General features: G+C 48.4%; 5 protein-coding genes across 8 annotated transcripts in view; 2 read left to right on the plus strand and 3 right to left on the minus strand.

The window, feature by feature from the left end:
• LOC121588148 overlaps positions 1-4,208 on the minus strand; it is a 33,376-nt gene extending 29,168 nt beyond the window's left edge. For 2 of the 3 annotated variants that reach the window (XM_041905790.1, XM_041905788.1), the window contains exons 1-2: positions 3,807-4,208; positions 1,689-1,977 (exon numbers count right to left, since the gene is read on the minus strand). In XM_041905790.1, the coding sequence (XP_041761724.1) occupies positions 1,689-1,714 (26 nt within the window). In that variant the 5' untranslated portion in view covers positions 1,715-1,977; positions 3,807-4,208. The other variant, XM_041905789.1, reaches the window with a different exon arrangement.
• A 1,751-nt stretch (positions 4,209-5,959) lies between these two features.
• Positions 5,960-7,267, plus strand: LOC121589914 (survival motor neuron protein). The gene is made up of 2 exons (XM_041909169.1): positions 5,960-6,089; positions 6,203-7,267. Exons 1-2 carry the CDS (start codon positions 6,066-6,068, stop codon positions 7,118-7,120), a joined length of 942 nt encoding a protein of 313 aa, XP_041765103.1. The 5' UTR covers positions 5,960-6,065; the 3' UTR covers positions 7,121-7,267.
• A 91-nt stretch (positions 7,268-7,358) lies between these two features.
• On the minus strand, positions 7,359-9,172 carry LOC121589913 (katanin p60 ATPase-containing subunit A-like 2). 2 transcript variants are annotated; one of them, XR_006004360.1, is made up of 3 exons: positions 9,028-9,172; positions 7,488-8,956; positions 7,359-7,412 (listed from the first exon to the last, which is right to left on the minus strand). XR_006004360.1 is itself a non-coding variant. In XM_041909168.1 (2 exons), the coding sequence occupies exons 1-2, from the start codon at positions 9,037-9,039 to the stop codon at positions 7,547-7,549; spliced, it is 1,422 nt and encodes a 473-aa protein (XP_041765102.1). In that variant the 5' UTR covers positions 9,040-9,172; the 3' UTR covers positions 7,359-7,546. The 2 variants fall into 2 exon arrangements, 1 of the variants encoding a protein (XP_041765102.1); XM_041909168.1 differs by having other exon boundaries at positions 7,359-8,956.
• Positions 9,173-12,560: 3,388 nt separating this feature from the next.
• Positions 12,561-14,350, plus strand: LOC121587989 (putative serine protease K12H4.7). Its single transcript, XM_041905419.1, has 3 exons — positions 12,561-13,042; positions 13,113-13,583; positions 13,666-14,350. Exons 1-3 carry the CDS (start codon positions 12,639-12,641, stop codon positions 14,279-14,281), a joined length of 1,491 nt encoding a protein of 496 aa, XP_041761353.1. The 5' UTR covers positions 12,561-12,638; the 3' UTR covers positions 14,282-14,350.
• LOC121587990 (thymus-specific serine protease-like) lies at positions 14,349-15,999 on the minus strand. Its single transcript, XM_041905420.1, has 2 exons — positions 15,574-15,999; positions 14,349-15,499 (listed from the first exon to the last, which is right to left on the minus strand). Exons 1-2 carry the CDS (start codon positions 15,888-15,890, stop codon positions 14,407-14,409), a joined length of 1,410 nt encoding a protein of 469 aa, XP_041761354.1. The 5' UTR covers positions 15,891-15,999; the 3' UTR covers positions 14,349-14,406.
• Between the last annotated feature and the right edge of the window lie 113 nt (positions 16,000-16,112).

Here is a 16,112-nt window from a genome sequence, read left to right on the forward strand (position 1 = left end):
CAAAATTCTCAAGAACCACTATTTACGTTAATTATATATTTTTAATAGAGAGTTCGTATAAAAATACAAAAAAATTAAATTTATACAAGTAAATGATCTCGAACTGTAGGTTGATAGGACCTATGATAGGTCGGTGAAAAAAACACATTTTTTTCTCAATCGTTTAAACCCCACTCACAATCAGCGAAAAATGGTTACGATAAAAAGCAATGCTTCTGTGTAGGAGGAATATGTTTATAATCCATATCGCCACCCCTCTTTTCGCATGATCACAATCACGTTGTTCCGTGCCGTTAGTTCCGCAAACAAATCGTCACTGTTCAACACCCAACGGTGCCACCGATGCCGCGCGGAGCTGGCACCGCACCAACTGACCAGTGGGATGGAAACGTCCACCGGCGACCGAAGGAAAATTTGCTATTTGCACACCACTAGCGAATGCAACTGGGGAGCTACATACATGCCGGCACGCGTATCGGAAAGGCGAGGTGGGTGTGTGTGCGCCGATCGTTGAGCTGCTTGCGCTCTAATTCGTCCGTTCTGCGACTTCCATCGGACGTATGGTTTATCTGGCCGCGTGCGGATACTCATAAATCATGGACCGTTCATGGAAGACAACCAGTGGAACCGTACCGTTTCGCGAACTTCGCAAATGGTGGAGGGGGAGGAAGGTGTAACTTTTCCTGGGTGGAACAATGCGCACCACATACTTGCTCTCGATAGTTGCCGGACTGGAGAGAACGGGAGAGAGGCGAGCGATAACTGTCCACATTAGGGGTACGGAAGCATTTCGGATGAGACGATACTTGTGGGACGACGACAAATTGGTACCGAGACTCGAATAAAATAATCGAATCAAAAACAAATGCCAACTGCATTACCAACAAGGAACTTCGATTCCGGAGCAAAGGCTTTGAATGGCATTTGGGAGCAAAGCGCCGGTGATTGTGTATTTTTGGCAATAAATCTGTCCACCTGTCAGCGAAAACATGTGCTCGCGCCATTCCTGCAAACAAACCACCCACAATGATTAATGCAACGCCTTTTGTCAAGGTTTTTCAGTTCGCCATCCGCCAACCAACACTGGCGCGGAACTGCTCAATCACTAGGCCATAGGAAAATAAACAAAAACAACTTTTGATCGCTGGATCTACACCAGCAAACGTAGCCGACCTATACCGAAATCGTTGGCCAATGTTTGTACGAAAGCACCTTCAAGGTGCTGCTTTCGTACAAATTGTGACATTGATTTCCCGTTCACCCCTCGCACGCAATTTGTACCCCTCTCCGCCCTCCCTCCACTACAAAAAGGAAGTTGGAACCACAAAAAAGGCTGCAAACGAACAAATAAAAACAACAAAGACGCTGGCCACAGACACGGTAGAATACACAACGCCAACCGAACCGTAACGTGGTGCGAAAAAAAGCAACACATCCAATCAAAGGTTTTCAAGAAAACTGTCGTGTAAGAAATTGGCGTTGTCTCGGTCGATTCTTTTCCCTTAGGACCGGTTTATTTTTTTTAATAGTTTCTTCGTCCAAATTCCAGGTTTTGAAATTCGGTCTCCCAAACAATTTGACCTATCTGCAGTGGGAAAGGAGAAAAAAAAAACAACTCGTTCGCAATGATTCGGAGGCTTCCAACCTTAAACTTAAAGCTTAATCTAAAGTTTGCTGGCGGTACTTACTTTTTGATCCACTCAAGCAGTCCCATCTTCGGACGGGCGGGCGTGCTCGTCGCCTATTTCGACCTGTCGAACGCCGTTGTTACGGACCGCAACCACGTGTCACGCACACACACACACAAACAGGCAGCTACACGTGTTCCACGATGTTCCGTTTCCGGCGTGTCTGTGTGTGGCGTGTAATCACCGATTTAAAAACACTTCAAAATTAGCCCCGAGGGTCTAAGATGTGGGTCACCCAGAGCATAGATTCGGTCGCGTATGCGTTCTTGTTGGATTCACGCTTATTTCACTAGGAGGCAGGGTTGCGCCAGAGGAAGGGGGGATTTAGAAAGTGAAAATGATGCACAGACGCTTGAAAAACTATTTACAAATTGTTTTCCCGTTCGAACATTTGACAGGGTTGCTTAACAGCAATATATGTTACTTTAAATTACCGGATTTACCGGATTTAAAAAAAAAACGTTTTTACAAAGATTGGCAAAGATAGAGCACCTTCTTCAACAACACACGTAAAGTTAGGAAATGCGTTACACTTCGTCTCGTTCATTAGAAATGTTAGAGACAGCTTTGGGATATAAATATTTAAAAAAAAAGCTGTTGAAAATCAACTACGAAATTTACCAAACTAAACACATATCAAGTCAAACGAAAACGGAACACACACACACATCAAAACGTTCAACTAATTGCCATTTTTCCGCAATCCTGCAAACGATGATCGACAACTCTCAATCATCGCGTTGCTCGCGTTAATATTGGATAATTGTGGAGGTTTTCCATTTTGTTTTTTTTTCGTTCCTACTCTTCTGTTCACTATTATATTTTCACATTCACACGTGTTTGTGCGTGTGTTGGTCCGTGTGGGTCGGTTAGTTTTCCAGCCGGCCACAGCCACACGGCGCAAACTGTTCCGAGACCGAGCCAGGAGATGAAAATGAGCCGGAACCAGCTTTCGGTTTTTGTGGGGGGGGGAGGAGGGCCCTAAAAAAACCATTTCGTCTGTCGAATGCTTTAAAAAGTGAATTATAATTGGTGTGATTACACACACGCGCGCGCGCACGAAAGCACACACAAGTGTTGCCACGCCACTGGCCACTTCCTGACCTATCGATGCGTCGGTGGAGACCTCAGCCTTGTTATGGGGCGACGCATTTTTTTCTAAAGGAGGAAACGATCCAAATCGCATTTTTGCTACAAGATTAAACTCGCTTTTCGTCTTCGGTTGATATGTGTGTGTTTGGTGCGGGCTGATTGTTTGTTTCTCATGCAAACGGGACGAAAAAAGGCGCATTGAAAAGAAAGCAAATGGGTGGAAGAAAACGGCAATGTGCAAAATCTGACTAATAGCAATAAAATATTTCTCAAACCGATGCAAACTCTACCGCGTGTAATCGAAACGTGGGGTGTGGTATGGACGCCAATGCATGGGAGATTTTCGTTTTCCTCTCTTTTGCTCACCGAAATAAATGGATACAAATCAACAAATGCTACTGCTGCTGCAAAAAAAAAAATCCTAAAAGCGATCGAATGGCGAACGAGATACGCATTGATTGAATTGAGTAATATGGCTGCCCCGATCATCGTCGATTTGGCATGAAGCTGAGACGATTACGTGCGAGACCCCGCGTAAGATGCAGACGGACGATGATGATGTTGATGATGGTGATAATTAAACACATGCAGAAAGGCAGATCCGACATCTGTAAAGACACCGGAATTCGAGTCGGGCGGTAATGGTTTGGGGGGAGTGAATTTGGCAAATGAATCGATCACGTCAAATTTTAATTATTACGAACATATCCTACATAGGATGGTCCAATCGCGGTTTGGGTACACTTAAAGGGAGCACTTCGATAGTAGACGGTGTTTCACTCACACTCACACATTCATACCGTGGTTCCAATACTAATATTAGACTTGTTCTTCTAAGCACACTTTATCATCGTTTTCACTAGCAGTTGAACATGTATTGTAATTCAAATGTATTTGGCACAATTAAAAGCACAATAACATGTGTATCGAGGCAAAGCCGTGTTTCACATTTGGTCTAATCACACACACGCGCACTCTAAGCTTCTTATTTTCCCCCATACACGTTTATCTCACACGGGCACTTACGCATCTCTAGCGCCGGCTTAAGCAAGGATGACCGAATCTTCAACGCGAATCCGCCGCGCACTCACATTCAAACGAACGCGCGCAGCCGTCACACACGCCACTCACACACACACACACACACACACCAAGGGGTCGTTAGCGGCTTTTGTTTTCCAATCTGGACGTGCTCTTCTCTTTGGAGGGCTCGCGCAGTCCCATCTGATGCGGCCAGCAGTCGTTCGGCGAATGGCACCCGGCTGGTGGCTGCGATCAGTCGGCACCTGTGTGCACCTTTTTTCCCACTACCACCTGTGTGTTCGTTTGTGTGTGTGTGTGTGTATTCGGTACCTTTTGTTTCCATTGCTTACGCAGTTTTGTGCTGCTGCAGCGTGGTACCGTTGCCTAGCAACGTTTTGTTACAGTGTTCAGCGCCACTATCCGGTTGTATGTGTGTCTAGCGAGTATTTTGAAGTTCTTTGTTGCGGGCCGCGGAAAATACATTTGCCACACGAGGTACACACAAGTTTCCCGGCTGTTTTTTGTGATTTTTTGTAATCCGTAGTATCTTTTACTGAAAGGACACGGTAAATGAATGTTTCTGCATTGCACAAATTGGCAATGATTTTACGTTGGTTGTTAATGTTGTTGTTTTAGTAAAGAAGAATTTAATCGAAATCCCCCAAAACGGTGGGTGAACCGTTCTGACTGTTTCCATTCTCGTATTACTGTATCACTCTTACTTTTCACATCTTAAGAACCGGCGCCAGGCAGCAATGCTATCGAATTTCCATCACGCTTCTCACGATTCTCAACCCCGGACCGAGCAGAGCACTCTGCGCTTGGCAGACAGGTTGATGATGTTCACCGAAATTGAAGATACGATGCCCGGCTTGAAATGCTCTGCCAGCCGGAACAGATGGAGCAATTGAGTCGAGTGGTCGAGGTATCGTAAATAAAGGCTAAAGAAATACCCCCGAATCTTTCGGATTGAGATATGTATCATTAGCACGAGGAAACAATTACAAACAGTTACAATTGTTGTAAAGTTTCTACTTAAGCAACACTAATTGGAAGCATTCGTTGCATTAGAAATTGATAAAAGATAATAGCCATTTTATAAGGAAATAAAATAAAAAATCCTTATTTTTATTAGATTTCATGCGAATTTTTAGAAATAAGTTTTGTTCTGTTTTAAATTGTGATCGTGTTTTTTTCTTTGTGTGAATAAAAATAATCTAAAATTATTAACATTATCTATATCTTATCTATTTGTTTTCAAATGCTACAAGGGAATCGAAAAAAGAGATGCTCTTGATATATTTATCAAGGAAGGGAAAGACATTCGTGTTACATCGCCGCAATGCTTATGAGTTGTGAACATAAGGTTAAATATTCCGATTGTTGTAGGGGACTGTAATTTACATTACTGCACCAGCATCTACAGAACTGTAGCGGTAAATGTGTCGAGAGAATTTCCGCTAGGCTGATACGAGATGTGCTCCAGTTCTCGTTGCAGGTAATGTGCAGTCAAAGGATGAGAGAATAACATGATTTAATTAACGAGAACAATGTGATCTTGATCCGGCGATCGTCACACGAAAGAAATGTGGGCCAAGAATGTTCTTATGGTGATGGCGCAATGTAAATGAGCGTTTTTCTGAACGAATTATGTTTCTATTGTTGATATTCAATATGCTCCTACCGATAAGAATTTGTTTTGCCCGATCATAAACATAGCCGTTCTTTTCGATAAATAATAAACACAATTTTATATTGGACACCAAGAGGTATCGCATAGTTTGCGTGAGGATTGAGCTTCGGTCCAGGTTTTGTAGGATATGATCTATTTTCAATATCGATCTATCATCGTTTCTATAAAATACCGGCCAAACCTACACAGCATTCAGTCAGGTTAACGGATTTTTGTTTAAATCATAAAATGTTTCCCTTGCGCCAATGTTTAGTCAAACAAGCAAAATTATTCCAACGAATACCATGTTAATTTAAAAAATTAAAAGCATGCTTACCAATTCAACCCCGTTTTGCGATTGCATTTTTTTATTTTTTCGTTTGCATTTGGCCTAGCCACACTGCTGGGCATGGCACATGACCGAACTGGTCAAAATCGCATTTTCGAACTTCGAAAGCCGCTCATTTTGACAGCTCGGTACACAAACAAACATCTGTCAAAAAGTATATTGTAGGAAAAGTTGTGAGATTTTATCCCAAAACTACCATACTATTTTACTAACTAGTTTACCTGATTTTAAACCTCTTGTGATGAGTACAGGCGGCAGAACATCGGTATGTACTGGTGTTGGTGTTTGTCCGCATGCCAAGCATATGCTCCACTCTTCGCAAGATCCGCCGGCCAAACTAGCGCTTTGTTTATGCTGTTGTATGCTGTCCCGTTTCAGCTTACGCCAAATGCTGCTCCGGAAGGGCAAGCGGAACCAGCCTCCGTGCCACTGGGCGGTGCGATCGGTCGCGAGGACATTTGGGACGACAGTATTATCATCAAAAAGTATGACGCATCGCTGGCACTGATAAAGGCGGAAGTAGCGAAGCGGCTGGCAATGAACACGAACCGGGGCGGTCTGGCGGATGTGGCGGGGTGCAGTGGCCACAAGCCTCGCCGACAGCAACACAAAGACAGCGATTCGACCGGAGGGGAAGCAACCGTCGGCACGCCGGAGCACGAGGAAAAGGGCGCGATGGAGATTTCCGAGCAGGAACAGGGCACAGCAAACGGTCCACCAGCAACGGGCCCGTTCGAGATCGGTGACTACGTGCGAGCGACCTACGACGATGGGGTTGATTACGAGGCAAAAATCATTGGCTTTGGCAGCCATGGGGACTGTTTGATCCGGTACGTCGGGTACAACAACGAGCAGACGGTGTTGCTGGAGGAGCTGCTACCGTCATGGGGGCGAAAGGCACGGCGGCAGCAGCGCGTTGAGGCGGCCGAAGCAGAAGCTCCCGCTGCCGACTCGCAGATGGACATTAGCGATGACGAGCGGTTCACGAAGCAGGCCAGCAAGATCAAGATTAACTTCGGACCGAACTTTGGACGATCGAGTATGGGCCAGGCGGCCGGCGGAAGGAGTGGACGATCTGGCATGTTGGGCCCCAGCATGTCCACAGCGTACATGGTTCCGCCACCTCCGCCGATGCCCCCGATGCTGGAAGACGCGGACGATGTTGAGTCGGAGAACCTGTCTGCCATGCTGATGTCGTGGTACATGAGCGGTTACTACACCGGGCTCTACCATGGCCAGCGGATGTCTCAGCAGCAGCAGCAACACACGCAGCAGAAACGGGCACGACAATCGTAATTTTGCTATATTCGAGCGGAAACTGTAGGGTTGCTGTTGTCAAATTTTAACGAGGACATAGGAATTCTTACGGCGCAGCAAAGTGATAACTTTCGTTGAAGCGTCATTCGTTACTATTAGGCTTGTCGTGATGGGCATTGAACAATGCGAAATGATTAAATGGCACATCGCGAACAGTTTTCTATACTGTACCGTTACAACTTACATGCTTTTTTTCCCGCCCATTACCAAGTTCCACTTTCATGATATCCTTTTTTATATTATTTAATCGTTTAAGTAAGTTGGTCAAAACCTGAAGATCGAAAAAAAATAGAGAACAGGATCAATCACAGGATCAACGAAAGACAAAAAAAGAGTTAAAATATACCAGGCTTGCTAATATGCTGCCAGTGTGGGCGTTAAAATGTTCGTCCTTTTCATTTCCGCTCAGTCCACAAGTTGCGTTCCGTAACGTTGATTCCACTCACGATGCTTCTGCGCCAATTCCACGCAACCAGGACGCAACTGTTCAAAAGCTTTGCGCAGCATCGAATATTGAAGCTCGTCCTGGTCTGCTGCTCGGTTCGTGTTCGATCGACGATCGTTGATCCTGTTCCTCAGCAGCATCATGGACGCTTCTTTGCACGCGAGTCGAACTTCATCACCCGTCCATCCCTCGGAAAGCGTTACAAGTTGCTGTATCTCTTGCTCGGGCCATGCGGTAACGGTCGGGAGCAGATGCTCGATCAGCTCCTTCCGTCCATCGGCCGTCGGTAAATCAACGAGAATTTTGCGCTCAAACCGTCGCAGAAAGGCCGGATCCAGCTCCCACGGCAGGTTGGTGCTGGCCAGCAGAAACACCCGGTCCCGATCGTGCGTCGTAGGAGCTGCCGTTTCGTTGGCTGCACTTTCCAACCCATCGATAAGCGACAGGAACTCGTTCTTGAAACGCTTCGATGCTTCGTGCTCCCGAATGGTGTCACGCCGCGACGCCAAACTGTCAAACTCATCGATGAAGATAATGGACGGGGCGTAAAATTTGGCCACCTCGTACAGCACCCGGATCAGCTTCTCTGATTCACCGCGCCACTTCGATATGAGCGTGCTGGCCGTGGTGCTGAAGAACGTCACCGATTCGCGCGTCTCCGAGCACAACGTTCGCGCTAGCAGGGTTTTCCCAGTTCCTGGCGCTCCGTGCAGCAGCACACAGCGCCACGGCTGAGCCAGTCCCACGAACAGTTCCGGATGCTCGAGCGGAGCGATGACACTCTCCTTCAGCACCTTGATCGGACCGGCCAGCCCCTTAATGCTTGCCCAGCGCTGGCGTAGGTCCTTGCGGATCAAATCCCTACAGACTTCCTCCGCAAGGTCCTTCCATTCGCTGGTAAAGTGATCCTGCAAGCGTACCAGCAGCTTCGGATTGGCGTACGGCACCGCCGGGGAGGTGTGTCCTTCGAGGTGTTCGGCGGGATTGGCCGGCGTTATACGAAGTGCTTGCATCTCATCGCCCACATTGGTGATCGAATTCAACGGATCCTTGCCATCCGGTTTGGGGACCGCGGGCAGCGGAGGCTTACGTCTCGCTCCGGACAGCTTCCGGTGTGCCGTTGGCAGGGGTCCGATGGATTCGGTGCGCTTTACAATGCGTGGCTGCTTGCCGAACTTGAGCAGGAAGTAGCTACAAAAGTCCTGGTAGATGGTATCGAGGTCAATGTTATCGCACACCTCGTATTCACTCGTTAGGCTCGTCTCGTCAACCAGTGCCTGTCGGGTTTGATGGAGCCCCATGGTGGACAGATAGTTCGCCACAAGGTACAGTATGTTGCGTCGTCGTTCGTAAATGCTGCGACGATCTTGCTGAAAATGAAGGAACGAATGCGCATAAAATACACCATTACTCCAGCACAAACAAATGCCACATATGTTACCTCAAAAGACATTATTACTTCTGTTATATGGATTTTTTTTTAAAGGAATATAGTGAAAAATCACTGTAAAAAACAATTTTGAACACTGTCTTGGCTGGATCTCGATTAAAACTGCTCACAGAAATAGAGGAACCAGTATTGGTGGAAATCATCATACCAGTTACTATGTTTGTTATTCATAGCAACGGAAACTAACAAAAAAACTGTTTTGAGGGACGAATCCTTCGCGCGTATCGATACGCTTTATTGCGTGTCTTTCTACCAGGAACAGAGGGTGCAAGACCTCGAACGATTTGATACATGTTTAAAAGCTATTTTATTCATCATTAAACTGTGTATCGATTTTATAGGATAGATAAAAAAAAGAGACTTTTAAGGGAAAGTCCGTTCTTACGGAGCATAAAGTTAAGATACGCAGGGTGATAGAAAGCTGTACGCCAGTCAGTCTCATTCGGTTTTAGAGCTCACCCATAGGTGCGCACATCATCTAGGTGTATCGGTGCAAGGTTGTAGCTTCTCATCATTTTTTTTACACCAGATCATAGATTTGTTAAACCACGCAATTTCCTCTTGTGTATCTTCCTTTTGAACTTTTGAATTTACTCTTTAGAAGCCAAACTGCGATATATTCCCATCGAAACTGTTCCTCTGTAGCAAGACATGACATATTCTTCAGACTATTCATACACAGCAGGAACTTAGCTCTACCAATGATTTAATGTACTTAATTTGAAATTCGCACCATAATTGTCATCTCGACAGCGACCGAAAAAGCAAAGTTTAGAATCCGCGAAATGTAACTGCAACCCAAGCAAAACCCTGCGTGTTTTAAAACCTCATACGAAAAGAGTAATCGTTTTCGCTACAAGACTGGTTTGGGCACAACAAACATAGTTGAACTCGATTGCCCAAATCGCACAAGTATTTACGTTGAGCAGTTCTGGGTCTAGAATAAAGGCGCGGCAGACGTGTCTTCGCGGTTTTATTAGCAGCTCATAAAGCACCGAAAGGAGCAATAATTGCTCATTTTCAAGATCAAGAGTAGTGAAAAGCCCCGCAGTGAGCATTTACAACGTTAGTGGAGTTACTTTGGAGTTACAGTTGGTAGGCTCAAACTGAGGTGGAATGTGTTGTGTTTTGCACTATTACTTTTATTAAAACACTTATAACGTACATAATAAATAAAACATAAACGAAACAACCAATACACTTTAAAATATAATAGTACGGTGGCCGCGCACCAGCCGCACCGAGCGCCCCTGCCGAGAGCTCCTGCTCGATCGGCTCGCTAACACACTCTAACTGTGCGCTCGGCACACACTAAGCCTTGCGCTGCTTAGTGTGTGCGACAGTGTGTGTGACACACTGTCGTCCTCCTGGACGTTGACCGGTGCAGCGCAACTGCCACGGCAAGTCCAGGGGTCGGCACGGCTGCCCACAACATCTCCCCCTTTTAGTACCGAAGGGCTCGAACCGACGCGGGGGTATTCCACTAAGGGAATACCGGCGTGGTGACACCCTTCCGGCCGATGCTACCAAGATGTGGGGATCCCGATGTTGTCGCGCTGAGCAGCGCTTGCGGCTGCTCTCGGCCCACACCGCGATGGCGATAACGCGGCGGTAATGCTGCTGCTGTGCCGCTCCCTGGGACGGCGGCGATGGTGTAACGGCGATGATGATGACGATGATGATAACGATGATGATGATGATGCCGCGATGATGACGATGATGATGATGATCCTTGCCCCAGGGCAGCAGCGATGGATTTTTTTGTCCGATGACGGGCGGTAGAGATGAAAATACTCGGGCGGCATGGTTCCTCGCCCTCCTACGATGCTTTGGCTGCAGCCGGGGAAAAATGTGTGTCCCGTTGGAACGGGGCTGCAGCCAGGGCGGCATGGCTCATCGCCCTTCTTTTATGCTGTGGCTGCAGTCGGGGCGCAATTGGCGACGCCCGTTCGACTGCAGCTGGGACGGCATGATACTTCGTCCCCTCTGGACACAGTGGCTGTAGCCGAGGCGTAATTGGCGACGCCTGTTCAACTACAGCCAGGGCGAAAGCGTTCGCGCCGATGTGTGCTGCTGTGTTACAGCCGATGCAACTTGTGCGTTGCCGAACGTGTTGTGCTGCCGAGGCGGAATAGTACGTCGCCGTGGTGAGAGGCAGGGCTCGAGCCGCGGCGGAATTGCTACCTCGCCGATGATGTGCTGAGCTCGAGCCGGGGCGGTATTGCTCATCGCCGATGGATCTTTGCACTGCTGCTGCTGCAGCTGGGCGGAATGCGTCCTCGCCCGATGAATCTGGGGGCTGCAGCATGGGCGGATGCGACGCCCATCCGAAGATCCAGCAGCAAGGCGGAAAGCTGCCTAGCCTGTGGTGCTGCTGGCGTTGCTGGGGCTGCAGCCCGACGACCTTCCTTGTCGCCGAGAGTGTGTGTTCGGCTGCCCCTATGGTCGCCAATGATGGGACGGCAGCCGGGGGCCTCGGTGTTGGCGGCGGTGGCGGCGGCCCGATGTTCCGCGGTATCCCAAAGGCACAGGGAACCGTGCCATCGCGATGGCCGCTGCAATGATGCAGCAAAAGCGAGATGGGCTCGATCGCGATGGCTTCCGCGGGTTCGTTGTAGGATCCCCCCCTACGCGAGGAGGATCCCATCCTCGTCGCCACTGTTGTGTTTTGCACTATTACTTTTATTAAAACACTTATAACGTACATAATAAATAAAACATAAACGAAACAACCAATACACTTTAAAATATAATAGTACGGTGGCCGCGCACCAGCCGCACCGAGCGCCCCTGCCGAGAGCTCCTGCTCGATCGGCTCGCTAACACACTCTAACTGTGCGCTCGGCACACACTAAGCCTTGCGCTGCTTAGTGTGTGCGACAGTGTGTGTGACACACTGTCGTCCTCCTGGACGTTGACCGGTGCAGCGCAACTGCCACGGCAAGTCCAGGGGTCGGCACGGCTGCCCACAACAGAATGGAATGGAATGGAATGGAATTCTAGCTGCAGCATGATCCATTTGAGTGCCCATGATGTCCTCTGCTAAACCCGGAAAATTTAAATTATCGAGGAAGCAATAAGAACCAATTTTTTTGTGGTAGAACAAAACCGAAATATAATATATTATAGCATCGGAAGCTCTATCACAATGCTATAAATGATCTTCTATCTTATCGTAGCTAAAACGATGATTCTTTTTAACAAACCGGAAGAGGAATGATGTTGCCATTCAGGCCACAAGATATTTTAGTTGTATTATCGAGTATGAGATAAGTGCACACATCTTAATACCCGCCCAATCAATGTGGTGGCGGTGTCATAAGAGAACTTTTATGACTAGTGAGACGCACGCTTCTGAAGAATTTGAGCGAAATGGTCAATTATTAGAGGGCATCAAACGGTCTATCTGTTTTGAGCCATTAGACAGGGCAAGATAGGAAGATGATTTTTATAGTACCAGTTCGGCGAACGGCCAAAGGCTGCCATATCTCTATCGGCTGGTGTATTGCTTATATAAAAGCCAATCTTGCCAACCTGCTCCACGAATACATAGGTCCACCATCACAGTGCGTGGACGGGGATAGTGAATAGTGGATTTCAAAATGAAGTGTCTAGTGGTACTATTGCTTGCCGCATGTGGCACAGCACTCGCAGCTAAACTCTCAACGCCTCCGAAAGCTCTGACACCATCGTTCCTGAACAGGTTGCGCAGTGCAACGATCAGCTTGAAGCCATCGCAAAGGAATGCGAATATCACGGAGGAGTTTTTCACTACCGAGGTAGACCACTTCAACAATCAGGACCTGACAACATGGAGCAACCGCTATTTGACGTTGATGGATCACTTTGTCGAGGGAGGACCGGTGCTGATCTTTCTTACCGGCGATGCACCGCTCGATCCTTCCATGATCGACGACGGTACTCTGATTAACGAAATGGCGCGTGATTTGGGCGGCGCAGTCTTTGCGCTCGAAACGCGATTCTATGGCAAAAGTCAACCAGTGGGGTAAGTGAGATCCGATGTAATAGTTTTTTTTTACCAAAGCAACTAATTCCGTTGTTCATACGATTTCCAGCGATCTTACGGTGGAGAGCTTGCGATTACTCAACACCGATCAGATCTTGGCTGATGTGGCCGACTTTGTAGTATATCTGCGTCGTACCGTGAACAATAATCCATTCGCCCATCCACTCGTAACAGGTACCGGGCTGGGTGGGGGATTGGCCACCTGGTTCCGGGTTAGGTACCCGCATCTGGTCGACGCTACTTGGTCTTCAAGTGGGTATATACAGGCGGTGTTTGATTTCCAGGAGTTCTCTTCGGGCTGGGCCGAAACGGCAATCACCGTGGGTAGTAATGAGTGCTACAATCGCATCTTCATTGCATTCCACGTAGCGCAGAACTTGATCGATGCCGGGTTCGGGGAGGTACTGTACGAGAAGTTTAATCTGTGTAGTCCGATCGATTCGGAGGATCATATGGCCGTGGCTTACTTCTTCAGCGTGCTGATGACATCGATCGAGCTGTACACACTACGTAATGGAAAGTGAGTGTGGGCCATGGGAATGAACACTTTTATCACAGGCTAACTGATTGTTTTCCCATAATTATTCCCTTCCCTTCAACAGCGTCGATGAGTTTAAGACAGTTTGTGATGATATTACAAACAACGACTTTACGACCTCGCTGGATGCGTTCGCGAACTGGTTCAATCAACAGTTCGTTTCTGATGCCGGGTGCATCATAGTGAGTTTCGATCAGTTCATTGAATCGCTCAAAGAAACGTCCGCATCGGCAGAGATCAGTATGGCTGGCGAACGGCAGTTCCTGTACCAACAGTGCACCGAGTACGGGTGGTTCATTACGACCGATTCTGACTTGCAACCATTCGGTGAGCGGGTGACGATGGAACTATACCTCGAGATGTGCCGGCGCGTCTTCGGTGACTGGATATCGCTCGAGCTGATGTTCCAGTCGACTACGCGCATGAACGAACGGTTCGGCGGCGATAGGCCAAACGTGATGCAGATCCACTTTACCAACGGTGCGTTTGATCCGTGGCGCTATTTGAGCGTAGTATCCGATCTGAATGCATATGCTCTGGCTGATGTGATTCCGGGCGAGCTGGCTGGCGCTGACCTGGGCGCCATCTCGGAGGAAAACGATTCCACCGAGCTTGTTGAGGTGAAGCTTCGTCTGAAGGAGCTGCTAGAAAGCTATCTATTCCCGTTCAATCCACGATAAAGCGATAACGATAAGGCGTGTTTGGCAGTTGTTCTTATAATAATATACAACGACGCATTACTACGGGTAGGGGAAGGTATTGTGATTTATTTAAACATAGTCAATGTACAAAAAAAGATTTCCACCTAAGCGTGAATCGGTTCAAAATCCTCAAAGATCCACGTGTCGATGAGCGTTCGCGTGCGCTCCTTGGCCGCAATCAACTCCTCCGAATCGTTCTCGTAGTCGATCGAGTCCAGATCGGGTGACACGAACGTGTCCGGGATGAGTGTGGCCGGCGCTTTGGGATTGAGATCCTCGAGCGGACTGCTAACGCGGTACGGATCGATGCCACCGTTGGTGAAATGGGCCCGCTCGATCGCTGGCTGCAGCCCACCGAAGCGTGTGTTGGTCGATTTCAGCTGCTTGAAGATCACGTCCTCGGTAAGCCATTCGCCGAACGCGCGTTGGCACACCTTCACGAAAAAGTCCGGCCCGACCATGTTACCGAACGGTTGCTCCTCCGACTCGGATGTCGTGGGGAAAAAGCCCTCCTCCGTGCACTGGAGATAGAGCCGTTGGCGATGACCGGCTTGCAAGTTGGCAGCGTTAAAGTCCGTCTCGAGGTACCGCTCCATGTAGCTGTCAAAGTTCAGGTGTACACACTGCTCGTACTGATGTTCGCGGGCAAACCAGTCAATCAGTGCGTTCAGGCTACTGTCCCGCTGCTGCTCCATCTCGGCGCACATTTCGCGGATCGAGTTGATGTTGCGCAGATGCAGCATCTCGAACTCGATGTCGTCCCGCAGACCGAGCAGGAATGCGCGCACATCGAGATCGTTGTCGGTGTCGAGCGGTTCGCACAGATGGAACTCGGTCGAGAGCAGCTCGGCCAGCCCGAGGTGTGCCATGTTCTGCGCCACGCGGAATCCGCTCCAGATGGTGCTGTAGCACGCGTCGCTACCGTACTGGCGGATGCTTTCCCCGAGTGCTTCGTTGTAGCCGGCGAACGCAAAGTCAGCCTCGATGGCACCACTCGATACCCAGACACCGTCCACAAGGTGGGGATACTTCTGGCGGAACCAGGTGGCTAGGGCACCACCGTAGGCCGTACCCATCAGGATGACTTTTGCGTTCGGGTTGTAGGTGTATGTTTCCTTTAAGTAAGTGATCCATTCGGCCAAATCAGCCAGCGCCTGGTCGGCATTGAGGAAATCCAGATTCTCCGTCTCTGCATTTCTGTACAAGTGCAGCAACAACACAAATCAGGCCTTGAGAGATTCGTACTGGTACGGGTGACTTTGCATACTTACTCTACCGGTCGGCTATACCCGAAGTATCTCAGCTCGTTCGCAAACAGATAAGCGCCCTCGAGATACGCAATATCGTAAAACAGTCCTTCGGTGATCCATCGCGTCTGGATCGGCTCGGCGGCACCCACCACAATGAAAATTGGTCCACGGGCGTACGCGTGCTCATCGTTGATGTAGTAGCGCATGGCGAACTTATCCTGATTGCGCGGGTTGAAATGATCGACACGTGTCTCGAACCATGACTCACGCAACATACCGTGCGCCACGTCACTACACCCAATGGCAAAGGCCACCAGGATCGCAAGAAATCGTGTCATTGTAGTATACACACCCGGACACACTTAACACAACCTAACGAAATACTTGCAGTCAGCACCATAGACCACCATGGACTCTACACCGATCGGGCCACAGTGCCCTGGGGGTAGCTTTTATACCCTTCTGGCTTAAACCTCGCAGATTATCGAATCTGGTCCTATCGCACGCTACAGATAATCCCTCGGGCATATCTCTGTTTCAACTCTCTTTTGCAGCGCTTA

Source organism: Anopheles merus, chromosome 2R, assembly GCF_017562075.2.
Source record: "Anopheles merus strain MAF chromosome 2R, AmerM5.1, whole genome shotgun sequence".
In the NCBI taxonomy this organism is placed as follows: Eukaryota; Metazoa; Arthropoda; class Insecta; order Diptera; family Culicidae; genus Anopheles; species Anopheles merus.

What these genes read in the sequence shown, in the direction of transcription:
- LOC121589914 (XM_041909169.1), top strand. Translation starts at nt 6,066, where the DNA reads ATGAGTACAGGCGGCAGAACATCG. An exon ending in GTACAGGCGGCAGAACATCG is followed by an intron (nt 6,090 to 6,202) that starts GTATGTACTGGT and finishes GTCCCGTTTCAG; the next exon opens with CTTACGCCAAATGCTGCTCC.
- LOC121587989 (XM_041905419.1), top strand. Translation starts at nt 12,639, where the DNA reads ATGAAGTGTCTAGTGGTACTATTGCTTGCCGCATGTGGCACAGCACTC. An exon ending in GGCAAAAGTCAACCAGTGGG is followed by an intron (nt 13,043 to 13,112) that starts GTAAGTGAGATC and finishes TACGATTTCCAG; the next exon opens with CGATCTTACGGTGGAGAGCT. An exon ending in TACACACTACGTAATGGAAA is followed by an intron (nt 13,584 to 13,665) that starts GTGAGTGTGGGC and finishes TCCCTTCAACAG; the next exon opens with CGTCGATGAGTTTAAGACAG.
- LOC121587990 (XM_041905420.1), bottom strand. Translation starts at nt 15,890, where the DNA reads ATGACACGATTTCTTGCGATCCTGGTGGCCTTTGCCATTGGGTGTAGT. An exon ending in GGGTATAGCCGACCGGTAGA is followed by an intron (nt 15,500 to 15,573) that starts GTAAGTATGCAA and finishes GCACTTGTACAG; the next exon opens with AAATGCAGAGACGGAGAATC.